At 29.5% G+C, this 24,807-nt stretch overlaps 1 protein-coding gene across 10 annotated transcripts in view; it reads left to right on the forward strand.

Moving 5' to 3' along the window:
- LOC108695203 (dystrophin, isoforms A/C/F/G/H) overlaps window positions 1-24,807 on the forward strand; it is a 469,808-nt gene that overhangs the window by 132,545 nt on the left and 312,456 nt on the right. For all 10 annotated transcript variants that reach the window (XM_018205000.1, XM_018188075.1, XM_018188076.1 and 7 more), the window contains one exon: window positions 13,578-13,683. In XM_018205000.1, coding sequence (XP_018060489.1) covers window positions 13,578-13,683 — 106 coding nt within the window. The remainder of the gene's footprint in view (window positions 1-13,577; window positions 13,684-24,807) is intronic.

Below are 24,807 nucleotides of genomic sequence, written 5' to 3' on the forward strand. Positions count from 1 at the left end.
AAGAGAAAATTATTTTGTTTAAAATAATCTTAATAAAAAATTTTTTTAGAAATTTATTATGTTTTTAGAAACTAATGATATTTTAATTATATAACATAGAATTTGTATAAATGTGTAAAAATTATTTCGCGAGGAAGTTGTCATAAAAATAATTAAAATAATAATTTAATAAATATTACGATATGTAGAGTAACTCTGGTAAATATATGCTGGAATTTACGCTGCAGAAGGAAAAAAATAGAAGGAATAGGGGTAATTTTCTCGCAACTACTCTATTACATGTTTTTATGTTATATTAATATTGTGTTATGATTTCAGTTTCTTACTGTAACTATGTTAATATTAATAAAATTATTGTGAGTTGAATCGATTTGTCACTGTAATAAGTAATGCCATCATAAATTATAATCTACACAAAATGATTAATGTAGGGCGTGTAAAAGACTTAGTGGTTATTTCGTAATACATACGTGCAATGGAATAGTAAAGCATGTTGTGTAGCAAAATACAAGTGCTTTTCTATTCTTTGTTTAATTTGTTGTCTTGTACCCAGTTAGTGATATATGGCATTTTTAGCGAGATTTATGCCCAAAGCATACAAAGTGCGCAGATTGAATTCAGTTTCACATTAAATGCAATAAATGAAATAAATGAAAAAAACGCATTATATGAAATATGTATCTGATGTACACTTGTATTATAATATATGTAGGAAAATTGTAATTATTTATTACTTCATATATATATTTACCATTCTTATTCCTTAATAAAACTTTATAAACACATTTTATAAACACATTTTATTGTGTTATTATACGTCTTATTTATATGCATTATTTGTAAATTTTTTATAAGCCATATATATTTCTCTCTCTATGAGTAGCCATATATCCATTTTTGCCGTATATCTCACTCCTATGGGAAATATACGGCAAAAATGCAAGGGTTTCAAAATATTTCGGATTTTTAATATTGTTTTTCATAATAATAGACAGTACAAAATTTTTATTGATATTCATTTACTAATAAACACAGTAAAAAAAAAAAAAAAAATAAATACAGTAAATAATACTTAATAAATTAAGTTTTTGAAAGGTATGACGTATATATCAGAGTTACTCTATATAATATGTAAAATAATTGCTTACAAAATTATTTAATAATTTGATTATTTTATAATTGCCAAATAAACGTTTGTTTGCTACATAATTAATTTTGCTATATAAAAATAATTAGAATTTTGAGACATATCAACACTCATGAGCACAATTTTATTGATAAATACTGATAAATACTGATAGCATGTTGTGTCGACTATTAAAATTTTTCGTATTTTTTTGCTATCTTTGTATGTACTTATTATTTCTTTCTATTTCACTTTCTTGTATCCATACCACCTCTTGCATCTTTCATTGGTACATTCGCAGGCGACGAAAAATGCAATCATGAAACTCGACGACCCGATGCGGCGTGGGGAAATATATTCGTAGTTGATAAGCATGCCTGTGCGAGTTGCTGGCCTTTTCTCGCAAAATTTTTTTTCAATACTTTTAGGCAAACTTATCTGCAACCTGCAAGAAAATGCTTTACTTTATTATTTAATGTTACATGATATTCAGTGGATGAATATTTTTCTAGTTTAATTAAGTTAAATTTAAATTTCATTTTTTTGTACAAAAAAGTGCTAGAAGGATATCTATAAGTATAGCTTCAAAATAATTTTTTCGATCTCTTTAACACTGGAACTGCCGAAAATGCCAATTTGATATAATTTCTTATCCTTGTTTTTGGCTGATGAAAATTTATTTTAATATTATTTATATCATTAAAGTTATATTTGTGTTATATTCACATATTTTCAATATTTAATTTTGTATATTTAATACAAAAATAAAATTTGAATAATTAGCGGAGTCAATATGGCATCATCGGTAATTTTAGCGTTAAAAGTAATGTTGGAGTATAATACGATGCTACAATCTAATTAGAGATAGTGTTATATTAATTAAACACATTAAATTAAAATTAATTTTATTTTATATTAATATGTTTAAATTTGTAGAATATATGTTTTGACAGATACACTCACAAACCCACACACATAGAGAGAGTGGGAAATAATATAACTAAATTTTAACAGTGCAAAATATGCATCTACTAATAATAGGGGAATTATCATACATACGATTTATGAATATTATAAATTTGTCATGCTGGAACTTTTACATAGTAATATATTTTCAATTTCAAAAGATGGTCAAAAGTCTTTACATTTCTGTTATTACGATGGGATATTTTGCGTGTGCGCAATACGCATCTTCTTTGTCGATCCCAGTTCCATCGGATTAGGTGTAATGGCAGTGACGGGTTGAAACACACGTTCTGCATTAAAGATCCCAAAATTACGCGATCTGTATATCTATTCATTACAATTTTATTTAAAAATCATTGCAATTGTCATTTGTATTTTATCGATAAAAAATTGAATGAAAACTAGACAATCAATGTGCCAAGCTGATTTATTTAACTTATATGCATATTGTATGCATATCAATTTTATTTTTAGATGTATAAATTTGATATTTCGAAATGAAATTAATTAAATTATTATAATAGAATATTTGAATATCTATTCTTTTTTTGTTATTGTAATAAAAAGTGTTTTATGTAGTGGAAAATATTCTAATATATTTTTTACATAAAACGATAATTTTTTTTATTATAACACATTGAGTAACGATGAGAGATTTGGTATGGATTCTTTATAATCGGAACGGGCAAATCCGCGCTTCAAATTTCGTACAGCTCGCAGATTTCGCTAAGCGGCACCCTCCACCACGAATTTTGCACCCTATGGGCTGCGTATCCCATAGGATAGAGGATAGATATATATCGTTCCCTAGTTACCAAGGGTACCCATGAAGCAGTATCAGATGCTGAATTCAGTTCGACCACGCGCTTTCATCGAAGTACACGCGTCTGAAAATCGTGCAGTGGCGTCGTGATTGTTTATTAATTATTGTCGATATGATCATTGACTGATTATACGTGTACGCATTTTTCGTTAAGCTGCTGATTGTAATTTTTGTATTCACCCTCGGGCGTGGTAAGCGATTTTCAGTGTCAATGCAGCTCTCGACGTATGACAGTGTTTGCACCATGGTTATTTAGCCGGTGTACAGAGGATGATAAATATTTGCCCTGTTAACGAATGGGAAGCTGATTATTCGAAAATCTGAAATTCCGTATTTGTAGATTCTCGCGAGATATCATTGATACTCTTCGTCGGGATTATACATTATGGTTACTTTTTTTTTCAAATTTAAGTGATATTAAATGCTAATTTTCTCTGATTAACATTAACAGAATTAGATAGCGAATGAATTTTTTGCAAGGTTAAAAATTGATTTTAAATTCTTCGAAAAATGTGTTTATTATTATCGTTTCCGTTTACTTACAACATTGGGTTTTATTTATCACGTTTGCTCTCACATGCAACTTGCGGTTTAGAACGTAAATCTCATGAATAATCATTTATGTAACGATTTAAAATTTGACCCTTTGCTGTTTCGCTCACAAGGCCCTATTGTGTTTAATTGAATGCGCTTGTTGTCGATATTAAAGACCTGTTATCGTGCATGGAATCGATAATGCAATTTTGATGGAAGGGTCCCAATGAAAATTAGGGATGCAGCCAGTGAAATACTGAACGAAACGAAAATCGATACAGCATATCCAGCTTTCTGTCTCTTTCTCTCTTCTTGTCGCGGCGAGAATCCAGCATCACCGGACGAATATCGAATTGTAAAACGAGGAACTGATGTGGAGTTGTCCACTCGAGCTGTGCGATTGATTCTAAACTAAAGCATTTTATTAGAACAGAATGCGAGAATTATTCTAGTAAAATTTCTAAAAATTTGATTCGATAAATGGATATTTCAATAAATATATTGAAATATAGAGTATAATATAGCGAATTATTACATTATGAATTATTATTTTGAATGCTATACTTGAATGCTACGTTTCTGTATAGAAAATTCTATAAATCCAGAAAGTTTCGTTGCATTTATTATTTTTTTAATAAAAATATTTTACTATTTTTTAACGTGTTAAAATATGTATTTTATATATAAAACAGTCAATCTTAAATCTTATAAATATGATTGTTGATTGTCATAAAAAGTATTACTTATAGTGTAGTTTAAGAAATAGTCTATTTAAATATACAAATTTTTATATTAAAATATTCGATACAATATTATATTCGATATTATATTCGACATTAAAAATGTAAGTTATTATAATATTATGTATATACTTGATATTTAATATTAAATTTTATAATTATTATATATTTTCTTTGTGTGCAACGTGAAATTTTTCTATTAATTAGATATTAGGAGAAATATATTGCGATGTTAAATATACTGAAAAAGTTTTTAGCAACTAATTTCGAAATGACAATTGTTTCAAGAGTTAACAATGAAAATTATTACAACCAAGATATTGTAAATATCTTGGTTGTTAAATGAATCAAACATTTACGCTGATATAGAAATAGTATATTTACTTTCAAATAACATCGGTCAATTTTATTTTATTTTTTTTTGTACAATGCCCAATGTCGAGATATCTCACATTCATTTGCAAAAACGTTTTCGTTGTGATGAAATTGAATCTTTTATGCGTTGTCTCGGACGTTTCGGAGTTTTGACATTGTGGGTAGCCGTTAAATTCGCATTATATGTCACATCAACGATTTAGGCCATGTAGACCGATACGACCAGACAGTCTGACAGACAATGGTTTGGCATTTTGTCTCTTGATATCTTTCTGTTTAGTTAGAAGCAACGTATTTTTCGCTTGGAAAAATATCATTATTATTTTGAACTTCCATGCAATTTTATTTATTATGTAAGAAAGAAAATGTCAATGAATATATAATAATAATAATAATAATAATAATAATAATAATAATCGGCATTAAGTAATTGTATATGAGATACGTTAAAATTGGATTCATATATTTTACGCATGTGACATTCTATAAGAAAAGCTTCTTTTAGCAGATTTAATTTCTAAGCATTGCATCGATGCTTTTAGCGTTATTAAAAACTGATGCTTAGTATCGATCGACAAACCTTATAGGAGTTGCTTGCAAGATGATGACCGTATATTTAGTTTTTATTTTGTTTTTTACGCTAAACCATACGTAGATGATTACGGCAACAGTATTGATGGATAACGTGAGAAATTTATTTTATGGAAAATAGAAATTAGGAAATATCTGTATACCTTAGCCGCAAAAAAATATTGATGCAGGCTTGTATAATGTAGATGATGTAATGTGTTCTGTTACTGAAAAAAAATATGCCACATTATCTAGGTCCGCTCTTAAAAACGCGTTTGTTATAAAATCTGATAGATAAAAGCAATATTTTTAATGTTGACGAGTTGCGATGGGAATTTTACAATTTTAAAAGCGTTTATATTTAATCGTTATTGTTGCACCGTTGTTGACGATTACTGTGTTCAGTGTAAAATTACGAAAATAAACGTTTGATTACTCGATAGAGGCCAGAGCAACCGAAAAATTGTATGTTATGTAAATAATAAGAATTTTATTAATATGGACTTATACGTGAGCTGCTTGTAAAACTGCTTCGATTTAACGACGACAACAGTTAAAGTACGAGTGAGTTTCTCGGGAGAGGCATCAGCAGAATGTCGCTGATGTGCTTTGTTCGACCCAGCTAGACACACGAGCATAAAGTGATTGTGTCCGATAAAAGACAAAAAAAAGGAAGCTATCAAAAGCTTCGTACACGACGCAAAGTGTGAGAGAACCTGTGCGATGGATCGAAAGGAGTCTCAGCCTAGTACGTCAGCTGCATCCTCTATGTATACTGGCACCCTGCAACTTCGTTTTAACGTAAGTGAATAAAAAGGAGCAAAGCGGATAGCTCTTTGAAATTAGTGAGTTCTACTCGGGTTACATTTGTGGAGAACACATTTTCAATACTTGAAATTGACCGCATTTTGACTGTATTCGATGTGGAATTTCATTCGTTTTAGATACTTGTTTTTTGATATTTATTTTGATATTTCACGATAGGGTTTGCAGGAAAAAGTAAATGTATGTAGCATAATGCTTTGATACTTTGAGATACGAACCACTGACGTTTTAATTATAAAAATACTGACGGCAGTTTTAACGGCGGCAATAACAAGCTTATTTTTACTTTCCTAATTTATTATTTATTGCTTAAATATTTATTTTTATGTATATAGTGTGTTATAATTTAGATTATTTACTATAATTATTATTATTTGTGATTCGTAGTTTTTATATATATTACGTATAAAATTGTATACATTTTTTGTATGTAAAAATTATAATTATATAATTACTAGTATATTGTCAGTTTTGGTTGGTAACTATAATTGCGGTCGATTTGGACGCTTTCAGCGCTTTTCAGTAGTTCTATTCTTATTTTACATCTAATGAATGATAAAGACAGAATCATGATTACAAGACCGCAGCCTATATTTCGATTATCACCCTTAGTGAAGAAACGTTGCGCAAAAGATATCGTTATCGGTCGAATAACAGCTGAGGGAAAAAGATGCGTTGCCTTTGCCATCGATACGTTCTTTCAAGAAATATTCGGCGCGTTCGTGTCCAATATTTTTATATTCCTTTGCTTTGTTCATGACGACACCGTAATGGTATCGTTTGAGGCACGCTCGAATTTTTCTTATCACCACACAGAGACAAGACGTTTGCGCGCGCTTTGAGCGAGAGAACAATTTACGATCTTCGCAGAAATATTTTACTAAAACCACCGACGAGGTAACGTTACGGATAAACATACGAAGGAAATGAAGGTGCAGTGAAATTTTTCGTTGGTCGCTCGTAAGTCAGCTCAGCAAGACTCTCTGTTGTGCAATCATTTCTCTTTTCCCGGTTTTTCTGTCTTCTTTTTCCGTTAGCACACTTTTATTTTCTTCAGAAAAGTAACGGTTTCTGCCATCATTCGATATCTTGCCCTTCCTTGTTCGCGTATTATATAACGCTACCCAACTTTTTTGCGTTTACTCATGTTTTTTGCAGTTTTTCGCGATTTTTCAATTTCCCGAAGCATATAGGTCTTGTTTTTTCATGTTTTTATAATAATTACGCTGTCATGTGGAAAACAATAATAGAAAAATATGATTGAGGATTCCTATCACGATTATATTGTATTGCTAGAGAGATATAGATTTAATTCTCTAAAAAGAAAAGTAGAAATTTGAATAATGTTAACCATATCTTTTATGTCCTTCCGTTGCATCAAATAATACGTATAAATTGATCGAATAAATTCCGCATCTTACTATGGTTGCACTCTGGATAATGAACGACATTACCGCGGAAGATGCATCGTGTCGCTTATGAGGGAATATTTCATAGTTGGAAAAGTTATTCTACCAAATACCGATGACTCTAACTAGCCATATATCTTCAAGTCGAAAATTGAGATGCATTTATCATAAGTTGTATTACGGTTCTTTTATTATTTATCAAGTTTTTTTTCAAACGTTTCTTTAAATATTTTTTAATCAGTTGATAAATACAAAAAAGGCATTATGCATAATTATGCAACAAAAATTTGTGTTAAGTATGACTATTATGTAAAGAAAGAGAGATAATTTTCCATTAAGGCGTCTTGTAAAATTTATTTGTGGCTTCTCTTGAATGTAAAAAATATTTACGTTATACTTATTTGATGTAAATTTTATTGCTGACTTATCGCTGTCGCATAATTTTTTCGCAACACGAATAACAAATATAATTTTTTCAAAATGTCTAGCATTGAGCGATTTGATAGACGTTATTGGGATGTCTAGCATTGAAGAATTCCAAGTTTATGTTGAATGTTTTACTTATTTCTCAGTAAATTGCTTCTCCGCGGAAACGTTTCGATGGATTGCGCTAAATGGGACGTCAAAAGTTTTGTTCATGTTCAATTTTCTTCGAGGAACCGTTTACGTGGTTTGATCGTGAATGAAGTTCCCCCTCTCGCAGAATATGTGCCTTTTATCTGTACGTGAAATATATTTAAACAAGGCATTTCATGATCATTATTCTTCTAAGCTTTAATAGTTGTTGAGTTTCAGAATATTTTATTATTTGTATCGCGAAAGCAGAAATAAAATATTCCATATAACGAACATACAACAAGGAAAATAATAATGTAAAGCAGCGAAAAAGAAATTTGCTGATATGTTATAAAATAAATTGGTATTTCATTTCTGTCGTTTATAATGTATACATAAAACGCTTAATATTATTATTAAACAATGAGTGTAATATGTCAACGATATAATGCATTAACATGTCGGTATTTAATTTATATATCGTTTTTTTTCTTTTTTGTTGTTATTTTTTATTTAATTTTATATTTCTTATATTTTTTAGAATCAATTAAAAAAAAATACTTTTATTTTCGGTTAAACTGAATCTTAATGCTTAATAATATTAATGTAAAATTTTATATATCTATTAATAATATAAAAATTTTTGAATACATTTTTTTCTCAGTTTTATAAATTGCACGCTGATTTTATTTATTGGATTTGAAACAGTTGCATGGACAAAAATGGTTTAATTTTTATCTTGCAAGACTAGTAAAAATATTTGGCTATTTTTGTCAAACTTATAGTAAATTTTATTTGCCTGAAAGTAAACAAACCGGAGGCGTACGATAAAAAAATACATTACAATTATAAATCCTGATTATTACTTTAAATTACAATAAAGTAAATTAAAACTGTATGTACGAACAACTTTCAAAATTTACTTTTCGAAATAAAAGATACTTTTAGTATTCTTATAGTATGGCTATACAATAATCGTTCATTTATCAGAAAAATAAATTTTATAAAATGGACGTTTCTTTTTACTTAAACTTATCATTTCCAAAATTTGTTAGAATTTTATCGCATTATTTTATATTTTCCATGCGCAAACTGAAATTAAAATATTAGTATCTTTAAATTAGATTAATCATCAATTTTAATAATGACGCTAATAATCTTAAAAATTTGTACATAATTTATTACGAAAAATATTACAGTACCTCAGTCAAAGTATTAAATATTTTTCAAAGTATTAAATTTTATTTCGAAAATAGAATTTTCTATTTCTCTCATTTGATTTTGTCTTGTTGATCTAACTTGAAATTATAATTTTTTAGAATTTTATTTTTTTTACTATATTAATTTATTATACTATTTTGTTGTGCACTGATAAATTTCAAGACACCATAAAAAACAAACCGATGGATATATATTATATCTTATATTGAAGATTTAATCAATTAACAGTTAAGATTATCCAAAAATAAAATATTTAAATAATAATTAAATAAATTTTATTTTATAGCATTCATGTTATTATTTATCTCATTTTAATCTAATAATTTTTTATAAATCGATTTTTTGAAAATCTTGAATTTATTTCTTGCTATACTCAAGTTATGCTGTATTACTAAAATTTTATTGTGTTTTAATAAACATATAGTTTGTATATAAAATGATTGTTTAAAATGTTTATATCAAATTAAGTTTATATTGCATTATGCAAGACTTATTTATAGTGCTTTATTTCGTGAGTTGCATTTGTCAAGTTGTTGAATCTGCATCTTTTATGTTATTCACAGACTTTCTGGCAGGTTATATCGAAGTCATTCCGCGAAGATTAAAACTTAATTGCCGGTATATGAAGTTTAACATGCCCGATGGGAGATGAAGGAAAGTGTCATTAAGGGGAAATTAGCAGAGTTATCTTGTAACGTCGCTTAATTCAGTACTAAGTAATATAGCAGTAAATTCATTGCGGATTTGGCGAAACGTCAAGTATAATTATTTTAGCAGACTTTGTTCAGCTATTATAACATAATAGGTTTTTTCATAATATTTCAAAAATTATTTTTTATATGTTAAAATAAATTCAAGACTTTGTTTCTAAGAAATTATCAATTTATAAGGAATTAACTATTGGAATAATCAAATGAGATAATTAAATAATAATATATCGAAAAATAAAATTCATCTGATTATTATCTTATATTTTATTTTTGGATTAACTCTTGGATTTATTGATCAAGTCTTTAATGTAAGATATAGGTAGTATATATTGTATATCATATATCCATCAACGGTCTATTTCTCTTGTGATGATGTTTTGCTCTTATGAAAACAAATACAGCATAAATTATAATTTATCCGCAGCAGAAACAATAATGCTTGTCTACCACATGCAGCTTTCATGTCGGTCTTCTATCAGAATTACCACGAAATTGTACATTAATATATGCAGATGAAGATCAACAGCTTATGCTATTAAGAAGCAATAACATAGCTTGGTATATTATTCAGTGTATCATATACACTGTGAGATATATACCGTCATATGATACGTTACAATACAAGTCACAGTTAGCTTGCTAATTTAATCGATGTATTTTATTGCAACGTTTTGAAATTGACGTGGACTTACGAATGATTTTTTGCATTCGAAGAAAGCGCGAAAATCTTAACGGCTACTTTTAATTTTATTCTTTCCAACAAAAACGATAACGTTCACAATGGCTATAGGATATCAGATATACAGTGAAATTCTCGCGGCTTCTGTTTCATCGAATTCAATCCTACGGGATTTCCATTGGTTACTACTGGGGAATGGAAATGTGTCAGGCCATTGGCTCTTGCTATTTGAATGGATTGGAGTGGAGTGCTTGGTTAACGTGTCCTATCTATGTCGTACGATCACTCTTCGATCTGACTGACATTGTCTTTCATTCTGTGACTATAGAAATAGTATATAAATGTGAAGAAAATGATAAAAATGATTAAAAGAAGATATGAAAATAATAGCGGAAGCTAAATAGAAAGTTTCATTTGCAAGTTACTGCATAAAATATGAGCTATTGTTTAAAAATTTATATGATTTGTTGTCATACTTGTTCATAACATTGTCATAACAAATTTCAAACAAACCTAATTCTAAACTTTGAAAATTTCCGATACTTTATGAAGACATAAGAAAATTGCATGTGTTCCCCCTTGTATTAACTGGAACGTAACTAGAACTTTTTGGAAAGCGAGTATGTATTCAGCTTTCCGAGCGGCTGGTGACACGGAAGTAACACGCGATCGATTATGTCAGAGGGATGTAAATAACTCCACTTTACATAGGAAGCGGAAGTAAAAGTACCGTTAAGTGGATTAACGATTCTCTATGCCGTCATGGAATGTTAATTCGGTATTTGAATATAGATGACGTCATCGCATGATGACTGTTTCAACATTTCATTTTCGTCAATTGCATTCATCAAAATAAAAAAAAAAAGATCGATCATCTTTAAAAATAAACTAATAAATGAAAAGTGACAATTAGTAATGTTTTCATCTGTTAAAAGATGGTATTTACTCGTACATTGGATGGAGAAGATTTGTACCAAATATTTAATACCTAAGTTAAGCGTGCGATTATAATGTTAGTAGACAAAGTGAATTAGTTAGATTAACAAGTTAATCTAGCAGTTTTCCGGGATCTAACTAATTTGTGCATTCACACACGCACAATGCGGTTATACTATATATTATATACGCGTACGAACAGAGAAAATCCCTAGGCTTTAGCGAAATTGAATGAATCTACCAAGAATAAGATAAAATTTTCAAGAATTCTATGTATTTGGTATATTAATTGTCGATTAAAGGTATATTTCCTAATTTTAATAAATGAAGGAATTGAACAGAAAAAGGAAAAGAATTGATTATTGGATTTATAAGTAGAAGTTGGTATTAATATTCTTCGAAACTTTTTATTCGTCGAGATTTAATTTTTTTCCTGGCGATATTGGAAAAGAAATGTAACGAAGACTGGATTTAATGAACGTTTCATGCTTGGTGAATATCGCGAAAATTAATTCTATTAGCAATCAAGCGCGAGAACCGGATTAGAACACGGACAAGAAACACTTGTGTGGGAAGACACTCATTCAGTATCCTTTTAGTCAGAATAACGCGGATTAGTGAGACTTAACATAGTTATTGTTATCGTAATCCTCTTGCGAAACCGACAGCGTCCATAAACATTTTCTCATCTCGACATTATCATGTTTTATTAGTATTCTAAAGCAAAATTCTAAAGCCAGATTAAATATCTATATTTCTACATTAAAATAGAGAATTGTTCAATGAAATTTTCGATAAGTAGTTTGCTCATTTCGAGTAATTTTTTCTATTTGGAATATATAGAATTTGAATTTTACGCGTTTTATATTCCATTGTAGAATTAATATTGTATAACTTCGTAGTTAAATTTTATTATAATATATTTCGAAGTATCTCTCCAAGACTAACGTCTAATTTTAAGATGAGATTACATGTTAATTGGCCCACATTGGAGATTGATAATGATCTATACTATATATCTATTCTGAAAGGTCGTGTAGTGGTTGCTACAACGAACGCTCAGAGAATAGAGTTCGGTCGTCGAAAGCCTACAAGCGATCGATAGGTTCGTGCGGTAAAAGATAGCTACATCAGCATGGCAAAAACAGGTGATCGACCTGAAAGTTTCGTGGAATATATTACATGAAGATATTACCTCGCTTTAAGAGTTTGTGCTTTCGATTTCCGGTATTATACAACATAAAGAAGTGAATACTTTTTTTTTATAAAAATTTTTTTATATTTTAGCAATTTATATGAATATAAAATGTAAGAAAAAATTTTCTTTAAAGTATAAGAATTTACAAATCTAATTTTCTTGTATTAAAGCTTTAAATTTTCATTAATTACTAGTTTTACAAACATGCGAAAGGATAGTTTTGCTAAAGCATCTAAAAATTTAAATACAGATCTGAAAATAATTTTGTTGAACTATCAAAATAATTATATGGAATGCTTAAACTGGTTGTTAGAATATCAAAATTTTTTACAGTATTGCTCATTATATTTACGATTTCTACATAATTATTTTAATGATCTAGCAAAATTATTTTTATATCTGTAATTAAATTTTTAGATATTTCAGGAAAATCATTCTTTGTGTACAAAAAATTGTTTCTAAAATTTTTGTGCTACGTTTATCACGTCGAAACACTGTACGTTGGTACATGCATGGTGCAATGTACGATAAATTGATTACACTTTATGTCGATAATCAATGTATCGAAGTAGGAAATTGACTCGATTTGCAGCAAGTACGAAGACTGAATGAAGGGAGTTTAAACGCCTGATGTCTCTTAAAAGCTCGTGCGTGCTTTCACCAACACGTACATTAAACTTTTGGGTGAAGAACGTGCGTGTGTCCGAGCGATCTGGACTTTCAGGCATTAGATTGTAATTTGCAGCAGTTTCGACGCTGCCATCGATTATGGGCTATGCGCTGCGTCACCGTTGCATGCAGCGAGCAGTTGCCTGATGCCACGGTTTCGCAGTTGCTGTATCTTACTACGGCGGTTATTAACCGAACTAGAACTTCGTAATAACTCATGCTATTTTGATTTATATTTCAGAACGTCTTACGGGAGCTGGAACAAAAGAAACCGCAATTGGACGAGCTGGTTCACACGGCCGAGAACTTGCGCGCCGACACGAATCGACAGCAGTTGCATGGCAAAGGTAAGTATTTTATGATTGTATATTTTTTTAGGATCGCATAACAATCGTAACGACACATAAAGTCTATGTATATTTAACGATGAACATAGCGGCAATCTCATTTTATAATGTCGTTTTATACTACATTAAACACAGAATATTTTTTCAAGCTGCATTAATATATTTTATCCCTAAAATATTATTATAGGCTAGACAGATTTGAGAAATGTTGATTTATAATTTTTTTTATTCATAAAGATATGTGTCTTTAAACATATTCAATGTTCTTATCTTTTTACATAACTTTTTATCACTGTGGAATGGCGTTTTATTAAAATATGAATTGGCAACAAAACTGTCAATTTAAATAAGCTTCTTTCGTAAAAACAAATTTAAATCAAATTTTTTAGTTTATTATTAATAAAATTTTTATTGTATAAAAGAATATAACGCGAGTTGTATTTATAGTATTTTGTATTTTAGTAAATACGCGCGCACATATTAGTTTATTAAAACGGGTAAATGGGATTATAACTTTCATTTAAAAAGATTTTAGAGAGTGGATTTTGGAAATAACTGTATGAGTGTACATATATATTTAATATTATTTTTTAAATATTTCTTTTATCTGATATTTTATGCACTATTAATGTGCGTAAGTTATGAGAATTGTAAGAGCACGAGAGCAATATTTTTAATTTTTAAAAGGATACTGACTTTAATTCGTCATTAATTCAATTTTAGACGAAGATTTTTAAAAAATATTTTCACGGGAAGCGCATTTGATAAGTGCATTGTGATCTAATAAATTTAATGAGTTTCTCTGCCATCATAATTGATATTGGAGAAGCAATCCTGCCTGTGTGGCACTTTCCGCAATCGGGCGAAGTTTAGAAGTTTAATTATCGGCTTTGATTGCTCGTCCGAAGACTGAAATAAATTGCAATATCTGCCGATCGATGTATGAATTTGGTCTGCAAATCGTTTTGAAATTAATTGTCGTATATTGATTTAACAATCAAATGCTAGCACAATTTACAGAAGTATTAACACGATTTTAACTGCAAACTTTTCATAATTTGTGAAGTTATTTAATTGCACATTAACCTTTTGATACGCAAAATTTTACTGCCAACAGGTTCATAATGATATTATGTAAATATATTTTGTTATGAAACATATGATAAGATTTAACTGTATAACAAAATTATTAAAATTACGTTAATAATTCTAATATGTTTTTGAACGGTCAAAATTAATTAATGTAATAATTATTTAACAATTTTTACACGTTTCTGAACAATTAAAATTAATTAATTTAAAAGTTCTGTCGCTACTACAAATTTTTTAATTCTGTCCGAATAAATATAATTGAATAGATATAATTGAAGTCGAGAAAGAATATTACTTTAGATGCCGCTAATTATTTTAAATGAAATGTTCTTTTTTTTCGTTGGATATTGTTCGTTCTATATTAGCATTGCAGTATTTGTCCATCACGTTTTTATTACAATGCATTACAATTAAACAATTTGTTTTTCACATTTGTCTTTTATAAAGATTTAAGGAAAATTTTTAAGGAAAAATTTAAGGATATTTTATTTTTTTTATATGTATTGAATTATTTTTTTTAAATATTTAAATATGTTAATTTGGAATAGGATCTAAAAAGAAATTATAAAATATTATTTATAAAAAATATTAATTTATAAAATTTATTGTTAGTTTTTAATATTATAATGGTAAGGCTTTTCAGGAACATATCTAAAAAGATGAAAAGGTCGGATTTAGATCTGATTTTTTTTCACTAATGAGTAAAGAAAGTAAAATAGTACAAAAAATTTAAAAATACATAAAATTTATTAATTCACTTTAAATAATTATAGTAAGACAGCAAATTCTTTTACTGATGAAGCTATAAATCACATTTGATTCCAACCTTGTTCTAAAAAGTTAATATTATTCTTATATTTTTTACTAGGGGTGTACCGGATCATAAAATTACCGGATACCGAATATGGGATATCCGGATAGAATACAACGTTGGATATCCGGTATTCGATAGGATATCCGAGAAAGCAATTTCTTTGAGTATCCGACATTATCGGATTCCAAGAAAATGTTTTCTAAAAAAAGCCTATGGGGAAAAAGATTGCAATTTTGCGACAATAATATAAGATATTATAAAATATTATAGTATTATGAATATGCATATGAATATGCTTATTTCTAGAATATTTGTATAAGGAAAAATCAACAATTTAATGATATCGAATTTCCGGATACCTCCCCGGATAATAATGATATTCGGCTATCCGATTGGATAGTAAAAAAAGTGCTGGGTAATACTGGATGCTTTCTGGATATCCGATACATCCTTATTTTTTACTATTATTTAAATATTATTTAATTTATTAAGAATTTTAATTCTAAGAAAAACAAAATAAATTTAAGTATTATTAGTAGAGAAGGAAATAATGTTTTGCACTTTCACGTAAATAAATCAATCAATCATAGTTGAGCTTTTAGGATTAGACTAAGGCTTATCACGCTAATCATTCATTAGCGATCGGCTCTGCTTGCGACTTGCAGAATAAATTTTTTATTTTGACTATAGATTACCGTGGTAGCGTGTTTACTTTCTAGACTTAAAATGGCCTTACAACGCGAGATTGATCCTTATTTCTGCAGCGTAGGAGAGAGTTGCATATCACTTAACTTATTTTTTATTATATTTTCTATTTGACATTGTTTTGTACGCAAATGAACATTAGAAATTGTAGCTTAAGATTTTTGACGCTTATTATTACATGTTTAACTTTTCACCAATAATAAATTAATTTGTTATAAGTTTTTTTATAACATACTGCAAAAGATATGATTTAGATTCTAGTCGTCTTCTAGCCTGAAATTTGATTGTTTTACGATTAATCGTATTTAATTATGCATGTAGGTACATATTATTTATCTGTATCTTTTTAAACTGTCTGTATTTTAAATAACATAAAGCACATAATTAAAAATTGTGGAAAGAGTGATAACTGAATAAATCATTGTTAAGAATCACTTAGAAACAGATTTTGTTTCTAAGTGATTCTTAACAATGATTTATTTTCTTTCTGCATATCTATATATCTTGTATGTGTTTTGTTATATCATGCAATAATTTTTTACGAAAGAGAAAATGGGTTGTCGCAAATAGTCGATAATAGGTATCAATATCGAAGATTTAATCGTGCTTTCGTGAATAGTCACAAATATTTTTCATAGTAGGCTAGTTATTGGGAATGTTTATACTGTAGAGTATAAGTTGCCGTTGCCTGCCGGGCTTTAATTACGAGCACGAAACATATGGAACACGCTACTATCCACATTTCACGTGCATAGATTGCCGTGTTCATCCCCTAGCTATATGCTGATAGAGCTGCTTTAAGTAGCGTTAACTTACACCGTTTTGGAATTGCCTGGCAAAGTTGTCGGTATTCTCTTGGCTCGGAACAGCAGCATTTTAGTCCTTTCTAATCAGTGTAAATTTATGCATCTCAGAGTATATATGCGATGCATCACAGTCGTATCGTAAGTCTTATTTTTACTGTTCTTAAAATCTATATTTTTTGAGATATTTATATTCATTTAGCAAATTATCTAATTGAGATTTTAACATATTTTTTTTATGTTAAATGTATGCATTTGTACACATATATGTATACAGTATGCAACACGTTTACTTTTCGATAAATTTTAATTTATGATCTAACATAAACTATGATAACTATTTATAAATTGCCCGATCTCCTAAATTTGCAATAGCTCAGTGTAATCTCCGACGCATACGTTTGCATATTTCATTCAGTGCTTAGCTCGTAAATCTAGAATATCGTGCAGACATAATACATCTCGCCCACATAATGAGTTTAACTGCTGCCGGGTCCAGAATATCGCTACCGGTTACCTGGGTCGGTGTAGCGCGTGGCTCTTACAATTTGCCAAATAAGCTTAGCAATTTATGTTTGCGCCGGCTGGGAGTTCCAGGCATTGATTTATCTCAGTACATTCATATTCACTAGTTCTCAGTGTGACATCGATATTGGCTTGCGTTTATTTAATTCATCGTATTAAATATTCTATAAAAGTCTTCAATTTTTGTCACTAGGTCGGGTAAATTTATTTAAAGACACACGCTACGGGATCGTAATTTTCACTCGAGGAGATTTTAGAGGGTAGATTTCGATAGTTATACGAGTATTCAAGCGGATATTTTCTACGAACGACCGATTTATCGATTTTCTTTCAATCGTTTCTGTACCAGCTGTCTGCCTCCCACACATTGCTCCATTTTTTGAAAGCTACCTGGGGTAGATCCTACTAGCACGCATAGTTGTCACATCGATTCTTTCAAGTTGAATTTCGTATTCACTAACGGCGTTCCTATTTTTCTGACGAACGAGTAGAGAGAACAAAATGGAGGAAAATGTCTCGAGATAAGTTTGCTATCTGTTTTTATTTTTACTAAGACCCGCTAGCTTTATGGGAAGAGATGCCTCTTCGCGTTGCTTTCACGTGCAACTTCGCTTTATCAGTGTTGTTCAAAATTAAAATCAATCAATTAGTCCGGTGCTGCGATCGTTATTGCATTCTATCCGCGACGTTGAGAAATTTCTTGTCCTTATGAAATTGGAATACTTCTCAACTAAAATTCGCGCTATTGTACTCTGTAAAAGTGAATCAGTGTATTATCATTTCAGTGCTACACTTATAACTATAATATCAGCGCGAATATTTACTGTTTTTAATAATACACTGATTAATTTTTAGAAGTTATGATTTCTACAGATTGAATCTGCAGAAAATTATAAAATCATCTCTAAAAGTGAATCAGTGGTTTATTACTAAAAAACAGTAAATATTATTCGCTGATGATTACATCAGTTATAAGTGTAGCACTGAAGTCAGTGATAATACATTGGTTTTAGATTATAATTATTTCGTTAGTTCGGCTATATTTGAAAACGAGATCTATATATAAATATGCTTTATATAATTTTGTGATTGTGAACTTACAAGGAAACATAATCAAGTGTATTCTTCTTATTTTAACAAGCTTTGGGTATGTTAAAAAATAAAAATAAGAGATACATATTTTTTATGAGTGCTCAATTGCACGTTAAGGGAATAAAACCCTCTTTAAAAAAAAATTGATTTCTTTCTTTCTAAATCATCTAAAGTGTTAAAGATATAAAAAATGTTCTAATTAAAAATTGAATGCTTTTAACAGTATTTTAAGATAGTAATAAATTTTTATTTACAATAAAAATAAAAAAATTTATTATTGTTATAAAGTACTCTTGAAATCATTTAACTTTTAAAATATTGTTTTTATATTTTTGATGATTTAGGTTTAGAGGATATTTATTCAGAAAGAAAGAAATCGATTTTCTCCAAGGAGGGTTCTATTCTTTTAACGTGCGATTGAACTCTTATAAAAATACGTGTCTCTTATTTTCGTTTATATTTTAATATATTCAAAGCTTATTAAAATAGAAGCGGATAAGTGGATTCTTTTGTTAGAAGAAAAACAAGTTTACGTCTTATGTCTTATTTTATCAAATTTTATCATTTAACACTGTTCAAGCAATTGGCGAGGTCTTCTCTCAAAGATTTAATGCAACAGGTTCATGCATTTAAATATTTACATAGATCTTGTTTTCATGTTGAACGTACGTATTTTTTCTAAAGAGATTTATATCTTACGAAATTTCTTTAATTACGTATAAGATAATGTACATATAATAATAATAATAATATTAATAATTTAATATCTCCAATGTTTAACGATGTTCCTTGTAGGAATTATCGGACGTATTATGCTTTAGAGATGCGGTTTGGATATTGCGACCATTTCTGTATGTAGATCGACATAACAATATTCGGGTTATAGATGCATACGCATCTATGCATCGACCATAGCAATATGGTAGTGCGTGAGATAGTCCTAGTTGATCCGTATGTCAGGAACGTATGCAAGAGGCACTTCAAAGCGGACAATGTCCACATGCATGCGGCGCAATACCTATTATGATTTAATGCCTGCAAGTTGTAGGGATAAACGTGTCTGTAATAGGTCTTGACCTCTTATTGCGTGACGTCAATTGCCATGCAGAGCTTTCCTATGGATCTGATCCTATACCCGATATCGTGGTAAAAACGATAAAAAGTACAATTTTCCCAAAATACCTACTTTTTTCTATTTTGTTTTTTTTCTCCGGAGTTCTTTTCCAGAGTTCTTTTTCCAGAGATTTTTGGTAGTAACATGACGCGAAAGTGCTTCTAACATTTGCTATTTGCTTTCACATTCCATCGTCGTGCTTCATCCAGCTCGCGTAACACGAAATAAAACTGTTATTTCGCGAATGGATTTCTGCTTGCTACTTTTACTGCGGAAATATACTTTCAAAAATACAGCATATGCGATTGTATGATAGATGATTGTTAAACTAATAAATTCAGGTTTTGGGATTACACTATAAATATTCGATGTTACTGGCACGTTTGTCGTATAAATATTTCCGACGTGATTTTCGTCTGTATTCTAACAATTCGTTAGTATCTTACTGTATTGTACCGAAAAAATTGGTTTTTTTTAAATATTTATTAGGTATATGGTTAACGACTTTCGTTCTTTATTAATATTTTTTAATTATTAAAAGTAATTTATGAAAAATAATTTTTTAGGAGACATTTTCAGAATAAAATAACCTTAATATAATAAATAACCTAAATATAATAAATAAACCTTATAAGTAAAAAACATGATATTTTTAATAAATATCATTTCATAGAATCGATGAGGTAGTGTATCCCTTCAGAGCAATCTACTTGTTTCAGGCCAGCGGTTATTCAATTTTAACGCGTTTGTGAAGCACGAAGGGCTCAGTAGAAGGATAAATACGCGTTCACTCATGTTTACTTTTCCTTTAAAAGAAGTTTTATTAACGTGATGGAGTAAACGTAGAATAACAAAATTTAATTAGCCTCTGAATACTTAATTTTAATATTTTACATTCGTAGATTTAATGAATTAATTATCTTGTACATTTGATAAATATAATATATTTGTTTTTTTTATTTATAGACATTTTTGTGGATGGATAGTAAACATGTCATAAATTACAGAAAATAAACAATTCAAAAACTTTATTAATATTCAGCGATGATCTTTATATTTGCGCGTAATCTTCATATAAAAATGATACTGCATGAATTAAGGAACAATTATATTATATAGAATATGCCAGAGAACAATTTAAAATATATATCGAAGATAAATACACATTTTGTGAGATAGTCTTAACGATAATTTTCACGTAGAACATCTTTGGTAACATCTTTGGTTTCACTAAAAGCAGCAACGTAATTTCTGTCTTGGCGTATGTTACGTTCTCTTACACTCTATGTTCTTATCGTTGCTTCAAAGAACGAACATGTTTGCCGTAGTATTTCGACTAGTAAAATGTGTAGAGAGAAAATGGTAGTACTAGAAAGCGCTAGCATAGTTTACAGGATGTTCTATACGTACTTGTCCTATACGTCTTTTCATCTACATATTATTTAACTATAAATTTAAAGAGAGTCAACTTAATAAAAATATCAAAACTGATATTTTCTAAATTATTAAAGAAGTTTTCAAATTTTGAAATTGCAAGTATTTATTATTCGTAGTCAAGAAATTTTTTTATTGTATTTTATTTCAAATTTTTTTTTATTTACATGTACTTGAAAAATATTTGTGTAATAAAATAATTACTGTCATGAAATAAATAGAATTAAAAAATATTGTAAAATTTTGGGAAAATAATTTTGCAATTACGTAAGTGTTGTTACTATGATTATTTGGATTACTATATGAATTATTATTGCAATGAATTCTACTAAAAAGAGGTGCATTTACATAAATCTTTTTCTATATTCAAATAAAAATCGAAAGAAATACGCGAGATGAATCAAAATAACTGATTCGCAAATACTCGGGTTATAATTAACAATAAATACTCTGGAATACTCTGTAAATACATATAAAAAACAACCAGTGAAACATATACATCGTAATTGAATGGACCCTTTTGTTGTTTCTCTTTACGTTGAAACACATCCTAATAAGTCCCAGAATCCTAGAGTTCACTTTTGCGGTCCGCACAACTGCGAGACACTCATGGTTGATCTTTTTCCGTCGCGCTTCGCGTTCTCTCTGCAATAGCGCTTCCCAGAAAATCCTGCAACCGACTTTCCCGCGGTAAAAACCACAGGGAGAAAAGTTTGCCGCTTGTACGTCGCACGTCGTATAGTCGTTGTCGTCGTCGGGGCGGTGCCGCAACACTTCGCAATTACTCTGAATCTATGGCGACTTGCAAGGGAGTTGCATATCGTCCAAATTACGTACTTAGTGTAACATAGTTGCGAGCCGAATGTCAGGTTACCGAGGTCTTAGCCGCTTAATTGTGTAATTGCCTGATTATGCCAATTAGTGCGAGGGTTTGCTTGAACATCTGTACTTATACCTTCATGATACATCGACATTTTTTAACATTTTCAAGTAAATTATAATCTTGATTTTTTTTTTAAATAACATGTTTTATGTATATATAAGATATATAAAATAAAATAAATATTTTCAATTGTAAAATTAAATTAATGTGGAATTTAATTATAATTATTTAAATATAATTTCTCGTTATATGGAAAATTGATTTTGAATAAATAATGTTTTAATATTTCTTGTCTCACACATTTGATGCAATATATATTATAATTGCGACATTTGCGTTGAGATTTGTGCGTCATAAAATAATGTTGGCGATGACATTTAACTAAATAAGAATTGCTTAATAATAGAAATTTTATGACCCAACAATGCATTCTTTGACGTTTATAAAGTTTCAGAAATTAAATTTTTTGCAATAATTATTTATTCGCAGAGACGCTCGATGTAATTGAAAGAGAGGACTCTGAGAATACAATCAGTGGATGTAAATTATTTATTCTTTATATTCGAGATTTGTGTTCTAGCTGGAAGTTGATGAAATAAACACGTTTTTCTTCTCGAAGAAGAAACGATTTCTGAAGTAAAAATTTATTTCCCTTTAAAAATAAGGCTGTCTCTTTACATTACAATTTATTACGTATACAGTAACCACTGAGAAATGATATCTTCCGAAGGGGAAGAGAAGATGCTCCGGAAAGCGTAATGGAAAACCGTTGATAGAGACATTATGCCACTTTTACACTCGTTAAAGAACGGGGAAACAAGGCTGACAAAATTCTCTACTTTATGGATTTTAAATAGATTGTAATTTAATATATTTAAATATATGATAATAATGACATTGTTACTTACGTTTTTTATTTACTTTTTGTTTACAAGCTAGAATAGATTTTATATTTTTAATCCTGCTGGTTGAGACAGTTGATAAAAATGTTATAGTTAATCACGTAATGCAATGATAAATTTAATTAAAATTATTTTTAAAATAAAATATTTTAATTAAATAATTGGGATAATTCCAAGATTATTCAGTACTCATATTTTATTAAATATTTTATTAAATAGAACAGACAGTTTTATGGTTTTATACTTTAGGTGATTCTTCGCAGTTTTTCATTATAGAAACGAACCGGCTGCATTCTCAACACGTCGTCGAGGTATCCGCGGCAATTTTACGATCGCATCGTGCGACCATTTTCATTTTCGGCTGCGAGATTTCCGCGTATTCGTTTTGTCGATGCATAAACCATAAATCGGCGCTGCATCTGACATTTGCATATCCTTGCGCATATTCGCCGTGGAAATAACCCGCAATCATGCGCACTCGCTTTCCGTTATTTTTAGCTGATTCGATGGGCTTTCAATGTCATGTTGTGTTCCGACATTTATTTCGTTGCAAGAATCTCGATTTATACCGGCCGAGGAAACATTGCACGGAATTTTACATTTGCGCGTTGCAATAAGTCTGGCATCTTCCTGAAACGAATAAAGGAGAAGCGAAAACGCAAAAAGAAAAACTAGTAAGCTCATTGTGAAATCGCTGAAAAATGCATTTCAAGAAAGCAAGGATTTTCAGCGTCGGTAGAAGTGCCAGGAATTGTCGTTCGCTCTTAAAACTTTCAGGTCGTGTTTGCGTTGCGTGAGTCTGCGCCAAATTCTCCTCTCCTCTTTTGTATGAGATCCAAATGCAGTTAAAATTCTTAAAACTCATTGTACCATTATCGCTTATTTTTCAAGACAGAAATAAGCTTTATTAATACAATAGAACTCGGTAATGTATTTCCATAAATGTGTATTGATTCGCATATAATTTTTGTGTATCTTCCATATCACACAAACTGTTCGATTCGCAAGTTTCGGGAATGGATGCATGTTTCCAATGATTTTAGACCGTCAATATGTTTTATTTATCACTTCTTTTTCACTTTTGATTTCCTTTTGAAGTTTACGAGATCTTATCTATTATTCCGGAATTGGTATTCATTCTTATTGTTGAAACCATTCTGGTATACCAGTAGCGACTGCTAGTTTTCAGCGGGATTTGCGAAGAAACGTTGCAGCTATAAATCGCATCTCTTTCGGTGAAATTTTTAATATTTTACCATACAAAGAGGAAAAGAGACGTGGATCTTGGGAAACGCTGAAAATAGCGATTGTTTCAATTCTGATCCGTATTATCTTCAATCAGCTTTTATTTTATCCTTGTTGATAGCCATTTATTCCTATAATACAAATCGATTTGGTCTGTATCTTTCTTTTGCTATCGAACGAAAGATTTTCTTGTGCAGCAGAACTTGTAACACCTAACAACGTGTTTCTTAAGTTCTTTTTATAAGTATGACGTATAAGAACAGCAAATAAAATTAATGAAGTCTTCGTTAACAATGAATTTATAAAGCACTCCTCACTAATCACCTTATTTTTCGATAGGCTGATATTAGCAAAATTTTTTCTTATAGGTACATTGCTTTTTTATAATATTTTGCATAATCTTTTCATATCTTGTAACAATCTAATCTTTTATATTGTTATATACATTTTTTACTTATGATTTTTTTAAATTTTTAAATTGATTTTTTAATTAATATTGCACAAAAGTGTTTTTT

The sequence above is a fragment of the Atta colombica genome, unplaced genomic scaffold (genome assembly GCF_001594045.1).
Source record: "Atta colombica isolate Treedump-2 unplaced genomic scaffold, Acol1.0 scaffold126, whole genome shotgun sequence".
Lineage (NCBI taxonomy): Eukaryota > Metazoa > Arthropoda > Insecta > Hymenoptera > Formicidae > Atta > Atta colombica.